The 17,851-nt window shown below is 45.5% G+C and overlaps 1 protein-coding gene across 1 annotated transcript in view; it reads left to right on the top strand.

The window, feature by feature from the left end:
- COL4A5 (collagen type IV alpha 5 chain) overlaps positions 1–17,851 on the top strand; it is a 568,084-nt gene that overhangs the window by 344,356 nt on the left and 205,877 nt on the right. Inside the window, exons 30-31 of the mRNA XM_069612627.1 lie at positions 1,712–1,825; positions 9,639–9,806. Of these exons, the coding sequence (XP_069468728.1) occupies positions 1,712–1,825; positions 9,639–9,806 (282 nt within the window). The remainder of the gene's footprint in view (positions 1–1,711; positions 1,826–9,638; positions 9,807–17,851) is intronic.

Raw genomic sequence — 17,851 nt, 5'->3', positions numbered from 1 at the left:
CAAAAGTGCATACATTGAAATCATGGTATGAAAACGTTAATTGTCAGTAACCTGTCTTGGACACATCTGCACTTTATTGAAATATTACTAAAAGAAAATGAAAAGGGATACACAGAACCCTCTGTTGCACATCACTCTAAGGTGCTGTGTGCACCTTAAAAATAACAAGAATCTTGCAAAGTGAGGCAGCTTCCCAGTGCACCGTTAGCATTAGACTGACCAGGGCCCCGAAAAACAGATGATCTAAGCAAGGTAAGTAAAGCAAAACACCTTCATTTACCTTCAAACAGTCAGGCCAGGAATCAATCAATAGCAAAACGCTGGGAGGGGGGGGAGGGGGGGGGGGTGTGGGCTCCATTGTCAATGGAAGTAAAGCTGCAAAAAGAAAATCTTTCTTAACACCTCATCATCCCTTCCATCCATCTTGTCTCCTCACCCCAGTTGCCGACGGAATCCTACCCCACAGCCCCACTTACCTGCTGTTTGCCCTCCAGCCGCACTCCTTCCTGATGTCTGCAATGGAAATAGAAAAGGGTCTTAGTCCCGTTACTATTTTCCATCTTGGCCATCTCGGTTTGTAGTTTTTAAGGGAAATTTAGCATGCGTGAAGTCTCAGACACAATCCCCATTGAAAGGAAATCCATTAGCACTCCTAAGGGTACACCAGGGAGCTAAAAGCGATAAATCCTGGTCTGTGGATGGCCAAGGCTTGTAATGTGCTGGCCTCTGGCCTACCTTACTGGCCTTGCCCTGCCCAGCCCACATAGAAGTATCTACCACTTTATAAATGACTGCTGAAGAAGTAAAACCATACCAGCGGGGGAAGGTAGTAAATATTGCCTACCCAGACACCGCCCACAGAGGAACCGGCTGGAATTTCAAGAAAGCTACACACCGTATTCACAATGCTCACCCAAACTGTGCTCCACACATGCACCCCTAGGTCCTTCCAATCCCGCTCCAAGCTATTTCTTTCAAATATTCAAATGCACTTCACACAACATGCCTCACATATACTGTGACACTTAAGGAAGTATTTTTCTGTGTGACGCGTGTTGTTTCACTCTCGTTGCACCAATGCTATTCTCACGTGGATGGTTCAAATATGTGGGTTAAAGCCTATGTAACCGATGAAAATATCTTTCCAAACATATCTTGGATTCGGACAAGGTCTTGTATCCTTTCCCTATAAATGATAACTGCATGGGCACGTGCCGTGCGGCCCCACAGGTATCCAGTGGCACCCACACAGCAAGGTTTCAGAGACACAGGAATGTAGAGCTGCAGAACCCCTCCCCTTTAAGGCATAACATGTGTAGGATAGAGTGGGTCTGAGTCAACAAATTCTTGTACATTTTGCCGCCTTTTGTATTTTATCCTAATGCAAACCTACCAAATGTTCTATTGTTTTGCACGGCAAATTCTGCATTTTGCAAGATCTTTTTCTTTTGTTTAACTTGGGAATACAATCATATTATGGCCATTTGGTCAAGCATGTTACCTTGCACACTGTGGCGTAAAAAGCCCAGACACCATAAATCAGCAATGAGACTCTATTGCATAAGGCATTGAGAAAAAATTCTTGATATCATAAAATGCAGCAATAGGCTGGGCCAGACAAGGCATTGTGCTACTCTTTTTTCTAAAGCTAACATTTTTGAAAAATATTTTTAAATTGTGCAGTTTCATAGTGTGTTTTTTTCCTTTTAAGGCGAACCGGGCCTGAATGGTCAACCTGGCTCGGTAGGACCAGCAGGATTACCAGGGATCGGTGGCCAAGGACCTCCTGGCCCCCCTGGCCCACCAGGACCAGCCGGCCCACCAGGTAAATCTCCTCCCATTATCGGGCACGCTCACTTACAGCGCGCGCAGAAAACCAGTGCGCTTTGGTGGCAGCATCTGTTGAAGTGCCCTGCAGCGGTTGCACCGCAGCAGACCGTACCCGTTCAGGCTCATGTTCTTGATGCTTCTAAGTAACAAAGACTGTAAGTAATGAATGCAAATTGCCAGTTAATTTGAGATCGTACTAAATCAGGGAGATAATAAATAAGGGCAGAACGGTAACAATATAACTCATTAGTAGTATTATAGATTCTAACATGCTTCGAATGAATAGATCCCCTGTGCCCATTACGGGCTTGAGTGCTGCTGGTAAATTGTCTTTGTACACCGGAACGGCTTATTGCTTTGTTAATTCCGACAGGCTTGAAATGTTTGCCTAAATATTTAATAGGGTTAGCCACTGATCTAATGATTTGTAAACATGACTGTACCCTTGGGCCAGCATTAAATGGAATAATCATTTTGCCGCCTTGGGAAACCACGCTTTTCATCAAACATTAAAGCGTAAATATTAAATTAAAGGAAGGCGGGTTGAGTGAGCAGCATATGACAGTAGATGCTGGCTAAGAAGCCATCTTGCTAGAGCCGTAGCTTAATTCCGATGCAGCGCGACATCGCCTACTGCCCCCGCGAGGGGAAACTGTACAAATTGCCTTATTTGCTTGGTTCTTTAATCCCTTTCTCCTCAGCTTCCGCAGGAAATTGCGTTTGAAAGGGAAATGCAGCAAGAAGATTTTAATAAAAAGAGGTTCATAAACCTTCTCCAATATCCTGTAGTGCCAGAAAGGTGCAGGAGAGGGTGTTTCATGAGATCTATCCTGGCGAACACATTGATTAAATGTTGTCAAGTCGGGAGAAAACAGTCGAGACTAGTTTATCTAGCAGGGGTACTACTCATAGCTATGGAAAAGGGGTACCTGTCTTAAAATGAATTCCAGGAAACAGGACTGCCACTTAGTAAATGTCAGGTCATGAAGGCGGGGGCTCAGTGGAACAAGGTGTCTATAGACAGTGTGCATTGTGAGGCAGCACCTCAGACACCAGATGACAATTTTGACATAATCACTTGATTAATTCTGCTTTCTGATTTCTCGGACCTCAAAATGTCTGCTTTGTTGTCCTACTTCAATGCCTGGTGGCAGTGTAACTAGTCCGACCAGGAGATCATGTGGATTGTGACAGAACATGTGTACGCTAAGTGTACGTATAGCCGGAGCTACTTAAAATAATGGGTTTTGGTTTTACTGACCTGTGTAGACGCAGCCAGGAAACACAATGCAACTGGAGAGGATGTTCCGGGTTCAAGGAACGCAGTTTGAATTCTGTCGAATATGTGCAGTATTAATCATTTCAGCTTTTTACAAGTGTTTACACATGTTTGAAACTGTATTGAACTGGGATTTTCCAGTAAATGGGTGTTCTGAGGTTTTCATGAGATGTCCTTGTGCAGTGCCAACGCAATCAGTTTCCCACGGTGTTTGCATGGCACACGGGCTCCCTGCACAGCATACATGATTTCATGTCACGAGCACTTTTCATTTCTGCAGAGCCGTTGAACACCTTGCGTTTATTTGTGGCATGTCAATCACGCCCTTTGGCACCTCACAAATCATTTAATTTTGGCAACACTTATAGCAGCAATACAGCGCATATCTTACTTGGTCGCCCCCCACCCCCACCATCTAAAAACTGCCCAATGCCCATTTTTATTTGCAGTCAACCTGATGAAATATGCATTTGGTTTGGTTGTTGGGTTTTTCTGTTAATACATGCCAGGCAAGCTAGTTGTCCCATCTGATTAGCGGGCATGCATTATTAGAATGTTTGTGTGTGCCCGAACACTTCCTAAACGTGTGCCCCATGTTTTGAACTGGGAATCAATGGTGGTTGCCAGGCTACTGATTCTATGCCAGGTCTTGCCCGGCTTCTGCATCTTAGATGGGGCATATCCCAATACCCAGCAGTGTGTGGCATGCAAGGGAAGGAGACATCTTTATTCCATAGGCTTGCAAATGGCAGCTGCACCAAAAAGATGTTATTGAAATTGACATGCATACCATTATTAAAACATCCTCATGGTGGCCACAGGAGGATGAGAGATGTCTATCATAATGAAGCATGGTCGATCCCTGCGCAAAGTAGCCAATGGTCAAACCGAGTTGGGCAAATCTATACAGCATGGACGCAGTGTCGGCGTGCCCATTCCACGTCCACAATCTGCCCCAGCTGGCCCATGAGCAGAGACCGGGGGATGAGGGTGCACCTTCTGCCTATGAGGATTGCGGTGGTGCCTTATTAATCAGCTTTTCTAGGTCCGAATTTGGCAGTGGACTGATTAGATAGTCTTTAATGGGCCTTCAGCCTCTGGCCCATGGCTTCATTTCTCTGTCTGCACCTGAGCAGCATGGACTATGCCCCAGAGCTTGCCACAGCTCCTTGGCTCCTGCTATCATTCCACTGGCGCCCACACACAGGTCATAAGCCCAGTGCCAGCTTCTGAGCAGGGCAGCGGCATATAACACGGGCAGGTGCTTTAGGCCTGCAGACTAGGCTTCTGAGTCCATTTTAATTCGTTTGTGCTTTTTGTTTTCGTTTGACCAGGTTGACTGTAAATAAAACGGATACTTTAAAAATGTTTTAGCAATTGTGTTCCCATCAAAGTTGAGTTGATTTTAATTGCTGCTTTAAATGTTTAAAAAAAACTTTTTATTTTCAAAGCACGCTTTAATTAATTCCCCGTAAGCATGATAATCTCATCACTAGGCGGGGGGAGGGGGGTCACAAGCACGGTTGCAGGATCACTCCTCTCCAAGCTCAGTAATTTCCACTCCCGCCCCCACGCAAATAAGCACCACCATGCACGTTTCTGTGGCCACCAATAAGTGACCCCACTGCATATCCACGCACCTGTGAACTCACCAACTTCTGACCTCTTCAGTTGCCCTCGTCAGTTTTAAGTTTTAGAATTTACTTTTGTTTTGGCTTTGCTCGTTGACCAGCCGTGGCGACCGCCCGCCTCTTTCTGATCCAAGATGCTCCTCTCGCATGCTGCATCCCTGATCGGTTACCTGCTTGCACGCAATCCCCATAGTCATTAACTGCATGCTGCACTGGCTGCAAAATGCATGCATGCATGCATGTGCTCTGCTTTCTCCTATGCATGCTCCACTAAGCCACCTTTGGCCAATGCGACGCAACCAGTGCTTGCCTTGAAGGATTTTAGGTCCTTCTGGTTGGCACCTCCATTTACGCCACCAGTGGCCCTTTTTATTCGAATGGATTGATGAGCAATAGTCATGGTAGTTTGTCCGTTGTTGTGTGGCATGCCGTTGCAGAAGTGGTTGCGCTGACCTTGTGTGTACGGGTGTAAGGGGGAACTTGCATCCAAAAGTCCAGGCTCTTCCATCCCCGACCACCGCTTGATTCTGCCTACAATGGGGTGGGGGGATAGAAAATGTGCCGTCCTTCCTTCCGGCCGCCATTTTGGCCATGGCAGCCAACTCCCACCTCCCTTTATCCAAACTGAGGATTGAAGGATAAAGAGGGGGGTGGGTACCTACCCACCCAACATGGCTGGAGCATGCAGCCAACCTGTTGGCTACAAATCCTTTCCCTACCACCTCGGAAATCGAATGTCCATGCGGAGGATCCGCAAGGGGGAGGGAAGAAGCCGAGACGCTTGATTGGATGGGAGTTTCCCTTTAGGTGTGATGCCTTTTTTGATGGATGCAAAGAATGTCTGAAAACAGCAAGTACTGTCACCAGTTTGAGTTTGGAAAACATTCTTTAAAACAGCAGTACTATTGATAGGAGCAAGGGGTATGATATGAGATGATATGGTATTTGTAACGCGCCTATACACAAGTGTTTCAAGGCGCGACGAGGCAAGGGAGGGGGAACGAAGGGAAGACAGACAACGATCCTACTAGGCCAGGTGTCATTCAGATCGCGCAATCCACATTAATGAAAACATTGATGAAAACATAACCAATTATCAATGCTTTAAGGTACTTTTCCATCACCAGAGTCTTTTTTAATAACCGGTCCTTGGATCTGGAATACAAACGCCAATATTTTAAAGGAGGAGTAACGTCTAAGGCAACTTATTTGTTGAACGTTCTCTGGCGCTACTCTTTCTGCTGCACATAATCGCCTTGGTTACAGACCGCCAGAGACCCTCTCTTAGCATCTAAAGTGACTTCAGGTATGCAGCCCCTTATCCCATGGAGTGTCAACCCCTGCAGCCTCGAACCTGGGAGGTCCTGTCTCACCTGTTTCAATTCTGGACCAGATATCATTGAACTCCAGCGAGAAGGGATAGCTGCAGCTCTGTAACCTTCTGGTTTGACGGTCATGCTCTCCCTCTGCTGTTATCTCTTCATAGTGACACTTGATGTGCCCCTAGAATGAGAGGCGCTCTTCTCCGCAGCGTCCTGGCACTCATGAAGTACCTGGCTAGGCTTCCTTTTTCTTTAGTCTCTGTTCAACTGCTCAGTACTCTCCCTGCTCATTTTCAGCAGAGTGTAAATTGCTTGCAGCAATAGCGACCTAAGAGAAAATTCAGATTCTGCTACCTGAAGTCTTATGTAGCCACTTAAAAAGAAAATATACCCCTGTGTTGAGGACCAAACTCAGACTAAAACGTACTCTCCTAGATTGGGCACAAAGCCAGTTCCTGGACATGAAAAAGTCTTAAACTTTGTGTGCAAACTTGTAGGAATAAACACATAATGGTGATACGTATACACCTTCACTGCTGAATAATTGCTAGAAAATGTAAAATCACTTATAAAATAATCAATCTACATAAATACATACATATTCTGTAAAGCTCCTGTAAAGGAATGTGTGCTTTTATGGCAGCAGCCAGTTGAACAGCCTTTATGTATAAATCTTCTAAATCTATAGCTAGTGTAGCAGACGCAAGCCGGGATCCACCGGGCGAACGCACATCTGGTGTTCACTGGGGAGAATGGGTCGCCCTGGTTGGAGTATGGCAAGTTCTTCTTGGGATGTAAATGGAATGACGATGAACCAGGGACGAAGCAACTGTAGGGTCAGTAGACTGAAATAATTAGGGAGAAGTGAGAAAAGGGCACCGTAGGAGCCAGGTGCGCGGGCACAGCTAAAAGGATTACCGCTACAGTAAGATGTGAAGCCATTGACGCTTAAACAAGGAAGCCCTCTATCTGGTCTACCGGGTTAATAACGCTATTCTACAGAAATTGCCGTCACCGTCTCCGATACCACACAGCAACTCTTCAGTTAGCCTTTGACGTAGTACTGCTGTTTTAAAGTGCCTGAATTCCTCTCGTTCCAAGACGTACTTGTCCATTTGTTACTTGTGTTCTGCCCTTTGTCGCTGTTGCTTTTATAGACTGTTAACCTGTCTGTGCTTGATTTTGTTTCCTAACTCCGTACCACCCTGACTTCCCTATTTGCGACTCCTAACTGCTCGGGGTACCGTCATCGTCCCGATGAACGTTAACCTGCTCGTCTCTGACACCCAGGTCCCTCAGGTATTGTGCTTCTCCCACCCGACCCATTTCGTATCTTAATCCTTGGATAATGCTTATGGTCTAAGATGGGATGGCTGGGAATCATTTCAACAGCTCTATGGTCTAGCCTGTGCATGACAGAACATGAATTAAATGTAATACCTGAATTCAACTGCAATATTTTACCCACGCAAGAACTTGATCCAGATGGATGTCTGTCCAATCGTTAGTACAGAAATAAGTCTATCCTAAGTTATAACTCGATGCCTAACTTTAGTGCCTTTTAGCCAATTGCTTTTCATGTTAAGATCCTTTTCAGGCGAGTTATTTATAGATGTGTGTGGCTGGTAGACAGGTCAGTGTGAATTAACTGCATGAAAAACGACCAGATTTAAACTTGTGGGGGACGGGCATGTGGTGTGTACATTGCAGGTCCAATCTCGCACCTTGACATTCATAACCCCCCCTGGTTCATTTCTGTATCCAAAGAGATGACCAGAAACAAATTGTTGATCAACAAGGTTTACCACCATCCCGCTTCTTGTGTTCTTGATACATTTTGAGCGGGCTTATGGAAAAACCCTACTATGGGTAATGAATAACTTTGAGGTTAATTGACTTTAATACTGTTCCACTTTTCCCCAAAAATCTGGTCTACTCCTGTATACACCACTGACTTTATTTTATTTTTGCCTGCATTTCACCAGGTACACAAAGGATGGTAGTTTTCAGACCAATCAGAAATCTAAAATCATTTACGCCAAACAAAGCTGTTTTTTTAAATGTTTTGCTCTCTCTAGGGCTGCGTTTGAGCTTCGATGGAAAGTTAGTTGAAAGGTCCCCATTTTTCACAAACCCCCAAATATTTTAAAACCTACATTTCCTTTGATCAATTACCCTAATGCGCTGCACCTATCTTTGACATATATTTTGGGCACAATCGCTTTGGTTCCTTTCATGGTGCAACCCAAACTTCCCACTCAACTAACAGTAGTTATTGATTATCCTCTCAGACGTGAGCTGAGCACCAATCATAATCCTCACCCCACATTGCACTTCCTGAGAGTAGGAGAAGGTATGATATAGGTCACTCCCTGAATGAAGACCATTCTATTGCCCTGCTGGAGCAGGAGTGTAGTCTGAAAGACACAAAGGCCCTCATTACAACCTTGGCGGAGGACCTTGGTGCTATTAGCACCATAGTCCATGCTGCTAAGGTTGCAATTCCGCCATGGTGGATGGCGGAATTACCGCCCCATTCCAAGGTGAGTGGGGCGGTAATTCCCCATTCACCAATGGCCCCTTCCCCATTCCCATTTTTGCCCCATAGGGCATAATGGGAATGGGGAAAGGCGATAATTACGGCACCGTAAATTACGGTGCCGTAATTATCGCCAAGCCCCCTTTGCGGCATGGCTTTTAACGGCTGCAAAAAGCAGCCGTTAAACAGCCATCCCGCAAAGGGAACCTTGTAATCAGGCGTTAAGGGTCGGCGCCGTTTACGGGCCCATAAACCCCTTAACGCCTGAGTCGGAATGAGGCCCAAAAACTCAAAACTTGATCATGCATGTGAGGCACCATCCCAGACAGAGCTGTAACATACACATGTGTGTGTGGATTACAGAGGATCAATGTGTGGTTCGTATATATTTCTGGGAGACCCAGAGCATCCGCAAACCCAAGGTAGTCGTTGGGATCTTTCCAGATAGATTAGGTTGCGCCCCAAAACCAAAAGCAGGAAAGTAGCCGACTGGAACTAATCGACACATTTTATGATTAAAAACAAAAAAACACACAACCGTCGTTGTCATTAGTTTTTTTGCCATGCTCGCCCTCATTGAGCTGTGAGCTTTTTGCGGGCCAGAAGGATCCTGAAAACAGCGTTCTAGATATTACAGTCCAGTCACTAATCATTGGTGTGCCTTCAAGAAAACAAAATGTGTACATGATCTTATTCTGGAGCAGTGCAACTAGGACGGCGCACTCGATCGCCACACCGCTCCAGAAATGCATCAGGTTTTTCCTCAAGCGACCAATCTCAGACTTGCGTGTACCATGTCAGCACTGTAGTGCCATGAGTCTCTACTGTAGCTTTCCATCGAACCAATATGAACATAGTTTTCCTTATGTTTTGATAGTGTGCTAATTCTGTAGCTTTGAAAAAACATAGTAGTTTACGCTCTTGGAAAGAAGAGCGTCATTAGATGAGTCCGAGTTCATTGCACTGTGAATTTGCATTCCCCCACCTCCATGGTTTTGAAAGAGGCAGAGGATTAATCTTGTTTTGTTGTGATCTAGGATTTCAGGGGAATCCGGGAGAGAAAGGAGACCCTGGTCCTCCAGGGTTTGATGTACCCGGGCCTAAAGGTGAACCTGGTGGCCCAGGATTTCCCGGAGAACGTGGCTTTACGGGTCCTCCAGGTCTGCCCGGACAGCCAGGAAGAGATGGCATGCCAGGCTTTTCAGGTGAGTTTATGGCTTTCTGGGTGGTTCGACCTGGTGAATTCGGATAGGGATGTTAGATTATGTCTGGAATTGTTGCTTCATTTTAAATGGCAAATGTGAGAAGAACGTTTTTCCCCCCTATATGTTGACTTGCTTCTAAAGCATCATGTATATGCAATGGTCGTCGTATGACTACTCTGGTTAGGCGTAACTTGGCTTATTAGTGTTGCATTTTTCACAGGGTTAGAAGGATAGAGAATATCAAATGACATACAGCGCTTCATCCCAGATTCCTCTGTAAAACGTTAAGCACTCTAAATAAAAACTGTTCTTATTACCAAATGCAATGGCACTCAGTGTATGGATCTCAGAAGCAGAATGGGCTGAGTCAGGCCTTGTAGCCGAGGCGGGTGCTTGAACCATTGAGTTGTCCTCCCATATTCCTATGTGTGGGAGCACCTGTATGAACAAGACCACACACAACATAGCATGTCAGGATATCTATATTTTACTCCATTTCCTTTGAGCATTTATTGAGCACCCACCTAGCATTGGGAAGCAACAGAGTCCTGTACATTGGAAGGTTATACAACCATACGTTAAATTAGGGATGGGGTACAGCAGTTCTAGTTGCAGAGGTTTATTTACTGGCACGCTGTGTTCGATAGCTTGGAATAGCTAATACTCTAATATTCATAGTTAATGTGGAATATATATCAGTCTTGAAAGGGGTGTGGGTGGATTATAAAGACTGCTCATCAGGAGTGATACCAAGCTGCGTGAGTTTGGGGTATGGAGAAGGTGCTTCATCAGCATATAGGACCCCCATCAGGAAGCGTGTGAATTATTATATGGGGTGTTCATTTGTTTTCACTGTGACCTATGAAGAAGGTGCTCCTTGTGGAATAGGTCTTGATTGCAATTTGACTTGCATGGAGTGGGAGAGGGTCTGATGTCATTTCACAGTCTGTGGCCAATGACTGAGCATACTTGGTTCTTTCTTGTTTTGCACTTCTGTGCCTTTAGTCTGACCAGGTCCTGACTTCAATGGATTCTTTGACCACCAGAGATGGTGATTGTCTACCAGCTATGATGGGGCGTGGACGGTGACTGCTTTGTATTGCATGTGGGCCTTTTGTCATCATATTTGCAGAGACTTTGATGGTGGTTAGGACAGTGAATACTGCTTTTCCTCCATCCAGGTGAGGTAGGACCAGGGCTTTGTGTCTGGTAGGAAGTGTTTGTTTGGCTGCAAGAGAGACAGTTGGGACCATGATGGCAATGTTCTTCACTGTGTGTTTTGAAGGAAAGGTGGCTGTCTGTATGGAATCCAGGAGACTTGGCACAGGGTGTGTGCTGGAAGTGTCAACTAGCTTCTTGCAACAGGGTAGTGGTGGTGGCTGGTGTCTCTGAGCAGACTGGACCAATTAAATGGATCCTTTGAGCAATATTGGGTGGTAACTAGCTTTTATAAGCATGGTGGGTGGTAACTGGCTGCTTTGAGAAGCCATGGGCAGTAACAAACTTCTGAAGAGAGGTAGTATAGTTACCAGCGTATCTGATCACGCCCAGAGTGGTGCTGGCTCAATGGACAGGCCCATAGCGCTTTCAAGGACTTCTCTGAGCTGGCTGGGAGTAATTGTTAAGCAGAATTTCCATCTTGTGTGATATTCTCCTCACCTGGTGAGACCCCCAGCACTTTGTCTGGACTATTGTTTTTTTTATAAATCTCGTGAGTGAATGAGGATCTTTTTCCCCACTCACCCATTCTTATTTTGTACTCTGTACCCTCTTTTTGGGTCTATTTTTATGGAGTCTTCTTTCCTCCATATTTTCTATGGCATCTGTAATTTTTTTATGGTAACAAGCAGCACCTTGTCAGTTTTACTGGAAGCTCCTGGACCTTCCCTCTTTCGTTTTATTTTTAATTCCTTCTGAGAACTACTGTTCCCAAGGATAGGAGGGTACCTTTTATCTTAGCTACACATTTCCTGTGAAACCAGTACCCCCCCAGTGGCGTAACACAAAATGTGGGGGCCCCCCTGCAAGTCATGCTGAGGGGGCCCCCCCAACTCGGCAACAAATCACGGGTTGTCGTATACTCTGGGCAGGCCTAGATTATCACTCTTGTGGAATACATATGAACATGCTGCTGAAGGGGTATGCCGCACACTGTACTAGGATAAATAATTAAATATGTGTTTTAATGCAATATACAGCACACGTTCTGAGAAAAATTGGCTAAAAAGCCAGAGTGTTTGTAGTTGTTTTGTTGGGTAACACCAATCCAATACATGCAAGTCACCAACAGTGCACAGGAACATCAAAGCTTTGCTATTAAAAATGTCATGCCACATTGAAAAACGTGTCCCACTGGCTGCACAATGTAGACCAGTGTAGACACGTAATAACATTACAGTAAAGCATGCCAGGCACATTTAGACATACCTAGACTGGTTCCACAAAAATGCCAGTCGAAGCAATAACACTCACCAAGAAGAGAGCACACATTGAAACCCGGGTCGCTGCGTCCTCTGACAACACGGCAAAACTCTTTAAAATCTGCACAGAACTGGTAAATCCTGTTGCGGTCTCCACCTCTCCTGTTCCCTCCCAGGCCCTCTGTATGGCTCTGGCCTCTCAATTCTCCGATAAAACTCAGGACGTCCTGTCCACTATCTCCTCTTCTTCTCCCTCTTCCTCTCTCGGCCCCCCCTTTAGCCATCTCTACCTCTCCTCCTCCTTTCTCCTCTTTCTCTCTGACAACACCTGACAAGGTTTCTAGACAAGTCTGATTCATGAAAGTGTCGTCCAAACAGGTGCTCCCCTGCTCCTCCAGAACCATCAAGGACCAAATTGACACTCTCGCTGAAGCCATGGCTGATTTCTGTAATCACTCTTTCACCACTGGAACGTTCCCCTCTCCCCTTAAGCACTCCCTTGTGCACCCACTCCTCGAGAAGCCGTCTGTCGATCCTACCTGTCCAGCAAACTATTGCCCAATCTCCATCACCCCTTTCCTGGGAAAACTCTTGGAGAACAGCTGGCTATCTCCCAGCTTACTCTCCACATTGAATCTCTGGTTTGTCTCCATGACCATCAGTCTGGCTTCAGAGCTGCCACAAGCGCGGAAACTGCTCTCCTGAACACCCGTGAAGATCTGCTCTCTAACCTTGATTCACCCTTCCTTCTGTTGTAGCCCCCTTGATCTTTCCTTTACTTTCGACACAGTCAACCATGCCAATCGACTATGTGAGAACCTGGGCATCACAGATCAGGCCCTGGAATGGCTGACCTCCTTCCCCTTGGACTGCTCCTCCCTGGTCTAACTTGGTATCTTTCTCTCTGCCACCTCTCTCTACCTGTGGCATTCCTCAGGGCTCTATCCTCTCACCCTGGTTTTTCAACCTCTTTTTGGCCCCTTTGGACCACCTGATCTCTACCTTCTCTTCAGCGTTATACGGATGGCACTCAGCTTTCCTTGAGGCTCCTCATCTCTCGCTCATTCCTAACAGTCTATCCATGATTCAGGATTGGTGCGCCTCCAACAGTCTCTGCCATAATGCCATCAAGATGGAGATCTGTCTCATTGGGACCCCTGCCCCTGCTTTCCCTCTCTCACTCTGGCTGCCCGCCTTGGGCCCTCTTCCTTCGCCTTCCGGCGAGGCAAAAAACCTTTTGTGTAATCTTTGACTCCACTCTCTCTTTCTCTCCTCGCATCTCGGACATCGCCAAGAAGTCCCACTACCTACTAGCTGCTCCTCCTCAAAGGGACTCTTCCCTTTCTCACTTTCCCACAGAGGCTTACTGTCTCCAGAGGACTATTTTGCTCTAGGCTGGAATACTTTAACAGCCTCTTTCTCAAGCTGTCTTCCTCTACTCTCGGCCTTCTGCAACTAATCCAGAACAGGACTGCAAGACTTATCCCACGGATCATATCTAGCCAGCCCTGAAATCTCTCCACTAACTCCCGGTGGTTGCAAGAATCAAGTTCAAGACCCTTTGCATTGCAACAAGGCTTTCTGGGGTCGGGCCCACACTACATCCAACGCTCTCTTCCAAAATACCTTCTTTCTCGAGCCCTTCCCCCAGCTACCTCAAACTCTCTAAGGGTTAGACGCTTCTCCAGGCAGAGATTGGGGCGTGGATCTCTCTCCTCTGCAGATACCTCCCTCTGGATTGGCCTCCCTCCCCCTCTCAAATTTTAGCGGACCACCTGATGTTCCGGAAGCAGCTCAAAACTTTCCTCTTCTCCTCTGCTTTCGCTCTATCTCCCTCCTCTGATGACCTACCTAACCTACCTGTCCGCTGTACTGACCTGTTGCTTGGCTACCCTCAGAGTCTCACTGAGTCCAGGCTCTTTCTTGATCAGTCACCCTCCACTGCCTCCGGCCTACCATGCTCTTAGGGGCTTTATCTTCCCTCCCTTGCTTGTTGCGCCTAGAAACACTTGTGTACAGACGTTTTATAATAGACTTATATCATATCATTTTATCACAGATGCCCAAATAAATATACAATGGCGCAGTAAGAAACGGCTAGACTGGCTGCAGCCAAATGCCAGTCTAGCCATGTAATTACACTTAGCAGGACTGCTTTATCTGAAATGCGCAGTTAAAATAAGTCACACCAAACTGAGAAATAACTAGGCTGGCTGCACCAAAATGCCTCTCTAGCCACTAATACCACATATCATGCCTGCTTAGCCTGGACATGGACAACTATGATGATTTATCGCACAATCTCACCCCCACACATCCCCTTTGCCTCCCATGCAGTACCCCAACCTCCAAAATCAGCTCCTTAGCCCAGAATTACCTTCACGTCCCTCTTCCTTGTCCCAGAGCTTACGTTTGAGGCTCATTGCTTCATAGGTAAGTACTGGTATGAGGAAGAGTGGGATTGGGAGTAATGAAGATACAGGTAGCTAAAACAGGCATTACCTCCATGTACCTCTAGCTCATCCCAGTACTTTTGTATGAGGCATAGTGCCTCATACACAAGTACTGCCTCATACACAAGTACTGGGACAAGGAAGAATAGGGCTAGGAGTAATGATGATTACCAATAAGTAATTAAGGCATTAAACACAAGTAGGGGCTTAACAATATCGAGTTGAATGGGCTGCAGCACTCACACCCAGAAATGTTGGGCTATGTTGACTCAACCTGGCTGACCTTCAGAGCAGTTGCCCGTCAGAACAGGACACAGATGTTAAAGGGCACCTGGGTTTTGCTGTTAACAAGGGCCCAGCAATTACTAACGTTAAGCATTTCACGGTTAGTACCTACATTCAAATGCACATTTTTAGGGCAATTTAAATTGTGATGTGGGTTTAGTACTTTCATGACAGGGAAGTGATTGGAAGGGTAGAAAGAGAACCGGAAACCGTTCCTTCTCACAGCATTTCATATGTGGGAGCTTTCACACTTAAAGGAGAGAGTTAACTGCTTGTAACATTGAGGCTGCGCTAGAATAGTCTCATTAAAATGCGTAAAGAAGTTGGATGTCCCCACACAAATAAGTTTGCCCCTCCCCGACCGCCTGTGAAGTTAGCGCATCTCCCAACATTTGAAGGATCAGCCCCCCGAAATGTAGGTTTTGTTGTGCCCCTGAACTCAAGCACACACACCATTCATCCTATACACGCACACCCAGCCATCCATACATTTAAGTGTGCACCCTTCACCATACAGGCACACCCAGGCAGCCACCCATACATTTAAGTGTGCACCTTTTCACCATGCAGACACACCCAGGCAGCCACCCATACAATTAAATGTGCACCTTTTCACCGTACACGCACACACACCCAGTCACTCATACATTTGTGTGCACCGGTTCCTAGACATAAAATCGAAATCAATAAAATCGAAAGTCAAAATGTCGAAAAAATAATCTCGAAAAAAAAAAGTCGAATTTTTTTTTAATACGTTTTTTATTCGAAATGGGGGGGTTCCCCCCCAACCCCCCTTTTTTCTATTTTTTTTTTATTTTAGCCCTTTTTTTTACTTACCAAACCCCCAAAAAATATATAAATAATAAAAAAACAAATTCGACTTTTTTTTTTCGACATTATTGATTCGACTTTTTTGTCATTCGACTTTATTTTTTCGATATTATGACTGGACACCGTGTGCACCCTTTCACCATACACTCACACAGGTAGCCATCTACACATTTAAGTGTACACCCTTTCACAATAAACTCACACACGCACACATCATAGGGTTGAGGGGAACCCTATTACTACAAAAAGAAATTGTTCTTTTTGAAATCACTCTGACTTCATTATGAAATTATTTCCGTTAAGGACTAAACCATAACAGAAATAATTTCTTTATGAAGGCAGAGTGACTTAAAAAATAAACAATTTCTTTTTGAAGTCATAGGGCTCCCCGAACCCATGAAATGGAGGCCTCTAGCTTGGGGTCTTCCATGTCATGCGGTGGGGGGAGCCCTCGGACTTCAAAAAGACATTTTCTTTTTATAGTCACTCTGCTTTCATAAAGGCATTATTTTCTTTATGAAGGCAGAGTGATTTCAAAAAGAAATTAAAAAAAAAATGTGAAAAAATATTTGTGTTCTTTTTTTTCCCCAAGTGGGGCCCCCTCCCAGGACTTGTGCTAGCGGGGCCCCCTGCACCGCAGCGGGTGCGGGGGCCCATGTTATGCCAGTGCACCCCACCACCTTATGTGTAGTGCTGAGGGGACACTTTGTGTCTCTTTTTACATCCTCCTGTAACTTTTCGGGTTAGAGTAACAAATCCATCTGAGAGGCTGGTGGCAGTGGATACTTTCTCTACCAATTTTGTGAAACCACAATGCAGGCTGCATTCAGAGCTGCGGTAAGGGACACATGGGACACCATTGATCGAAATGGGTCCTGTCTTCTTTTTTTTACCACTCACGATGGGTTGTTCTTTCATGGTTCTTCTTCTGCCATGTCACTGGGGGTGGTCCTTGTGCGTCTTTTATCTTCTTCAGGATCCTTTTGTGAAGCCCGCCCAAAGGCGCCAGTGTAGTGGGGCAGCATGTTCAAGCTCTGCACCCCTAACTTCCTCAGATGAAACAAAATTATAAGATAAGAAAGGACACATTTGAAACTGCACTTTAAATACTCCTGGAAATGCAGCTGGCACAAAGAATAGCTATTTTTGCGCTACACAAGTAGGGAACAGATAAGGCATTAGCTTGCACAATTAGGGTGTTCTGAAATAGAATAGATTAGGTAACAGGAAGGTGTGTACACAAGTTAGGGACTCGTACAGAAGTAGGGCAGAAAATTGTAGGTAGATAAGATTGCTGCTACCCATCGGAAGGGAACTAATGTGACAGGCATGCACCAGGAAATCAGTAGAGAAGTAAGAAGTAACCTCTGTAGCTTTAAGAGAGGGCCCCCAGCAATGCACTCTATTTGAAACAAACATTTAATTCTGGAACATGCTGCAGTGGCAGGACATAGCTGCCTCAAAGAAATGTCTAAAGCCAGGAAACCATAGAGGAGGTTTACATAATGGAACAAGATACCATTGTCTGGGCAGCGAATGTTCAACCATTGAGGTGAATCAGTTACGACAACACTGCAGACTATTTGAAGTCCATGGGATTACCGGAGCATCTCAGGAAATCTCCTAAGTGACTGACAGATTAATGTCTCCACAGTCGGCAAAGGCCTGACAGAGAAACGCAGATGCGGCTAAAAAGACAAATAATTGCTGCAACAAGATCTTAACATGGTGGAAGTAGCATGACTCACAACAATAGTTATTCATAAATATGTCAAGACCAGAATGGCACATTCACTGTTGCAAGAACAGGGAGGGCCGAAATTACTGGAATTTGGGCAAGAACAGAGTCATTGGAACCCAAAGACATCATGGCAGAGATGACATGGGCTGTTTTATTTAATTAATAACAAAGGCAATACGCTTGTCCTCTCCTCCGGTCTACATACACATGTGAACATGCCGCCAGTTCACAGAGAGTGTGACCACACTTTAACTGAAAAGCAAATGTCCTTTTCACTGCAGAATTAATTCAGCGCTTACCAATAATATTCAAGCA

This window comes from Ambystoma mexicanum, chromosome 5p (assembly GCF_040938575.1).
Source record: "Ambystoma mexicanum isolate Mex_15411 chromosome 5p, UKY_AmexF1_1, whole genome shotgun sequence".
In the NCBI taxonomy this organism is placed as follows: domain Eukaryota; kingdom Metazoa; phylum Chordata; class Amphibia; order Caudata; family Ambystomatidae; genus Ambystoma; species Ambystoma mexicanum.
This window is presented reverse-complemented; position numbering and strand designations above follow the sequence as displayed.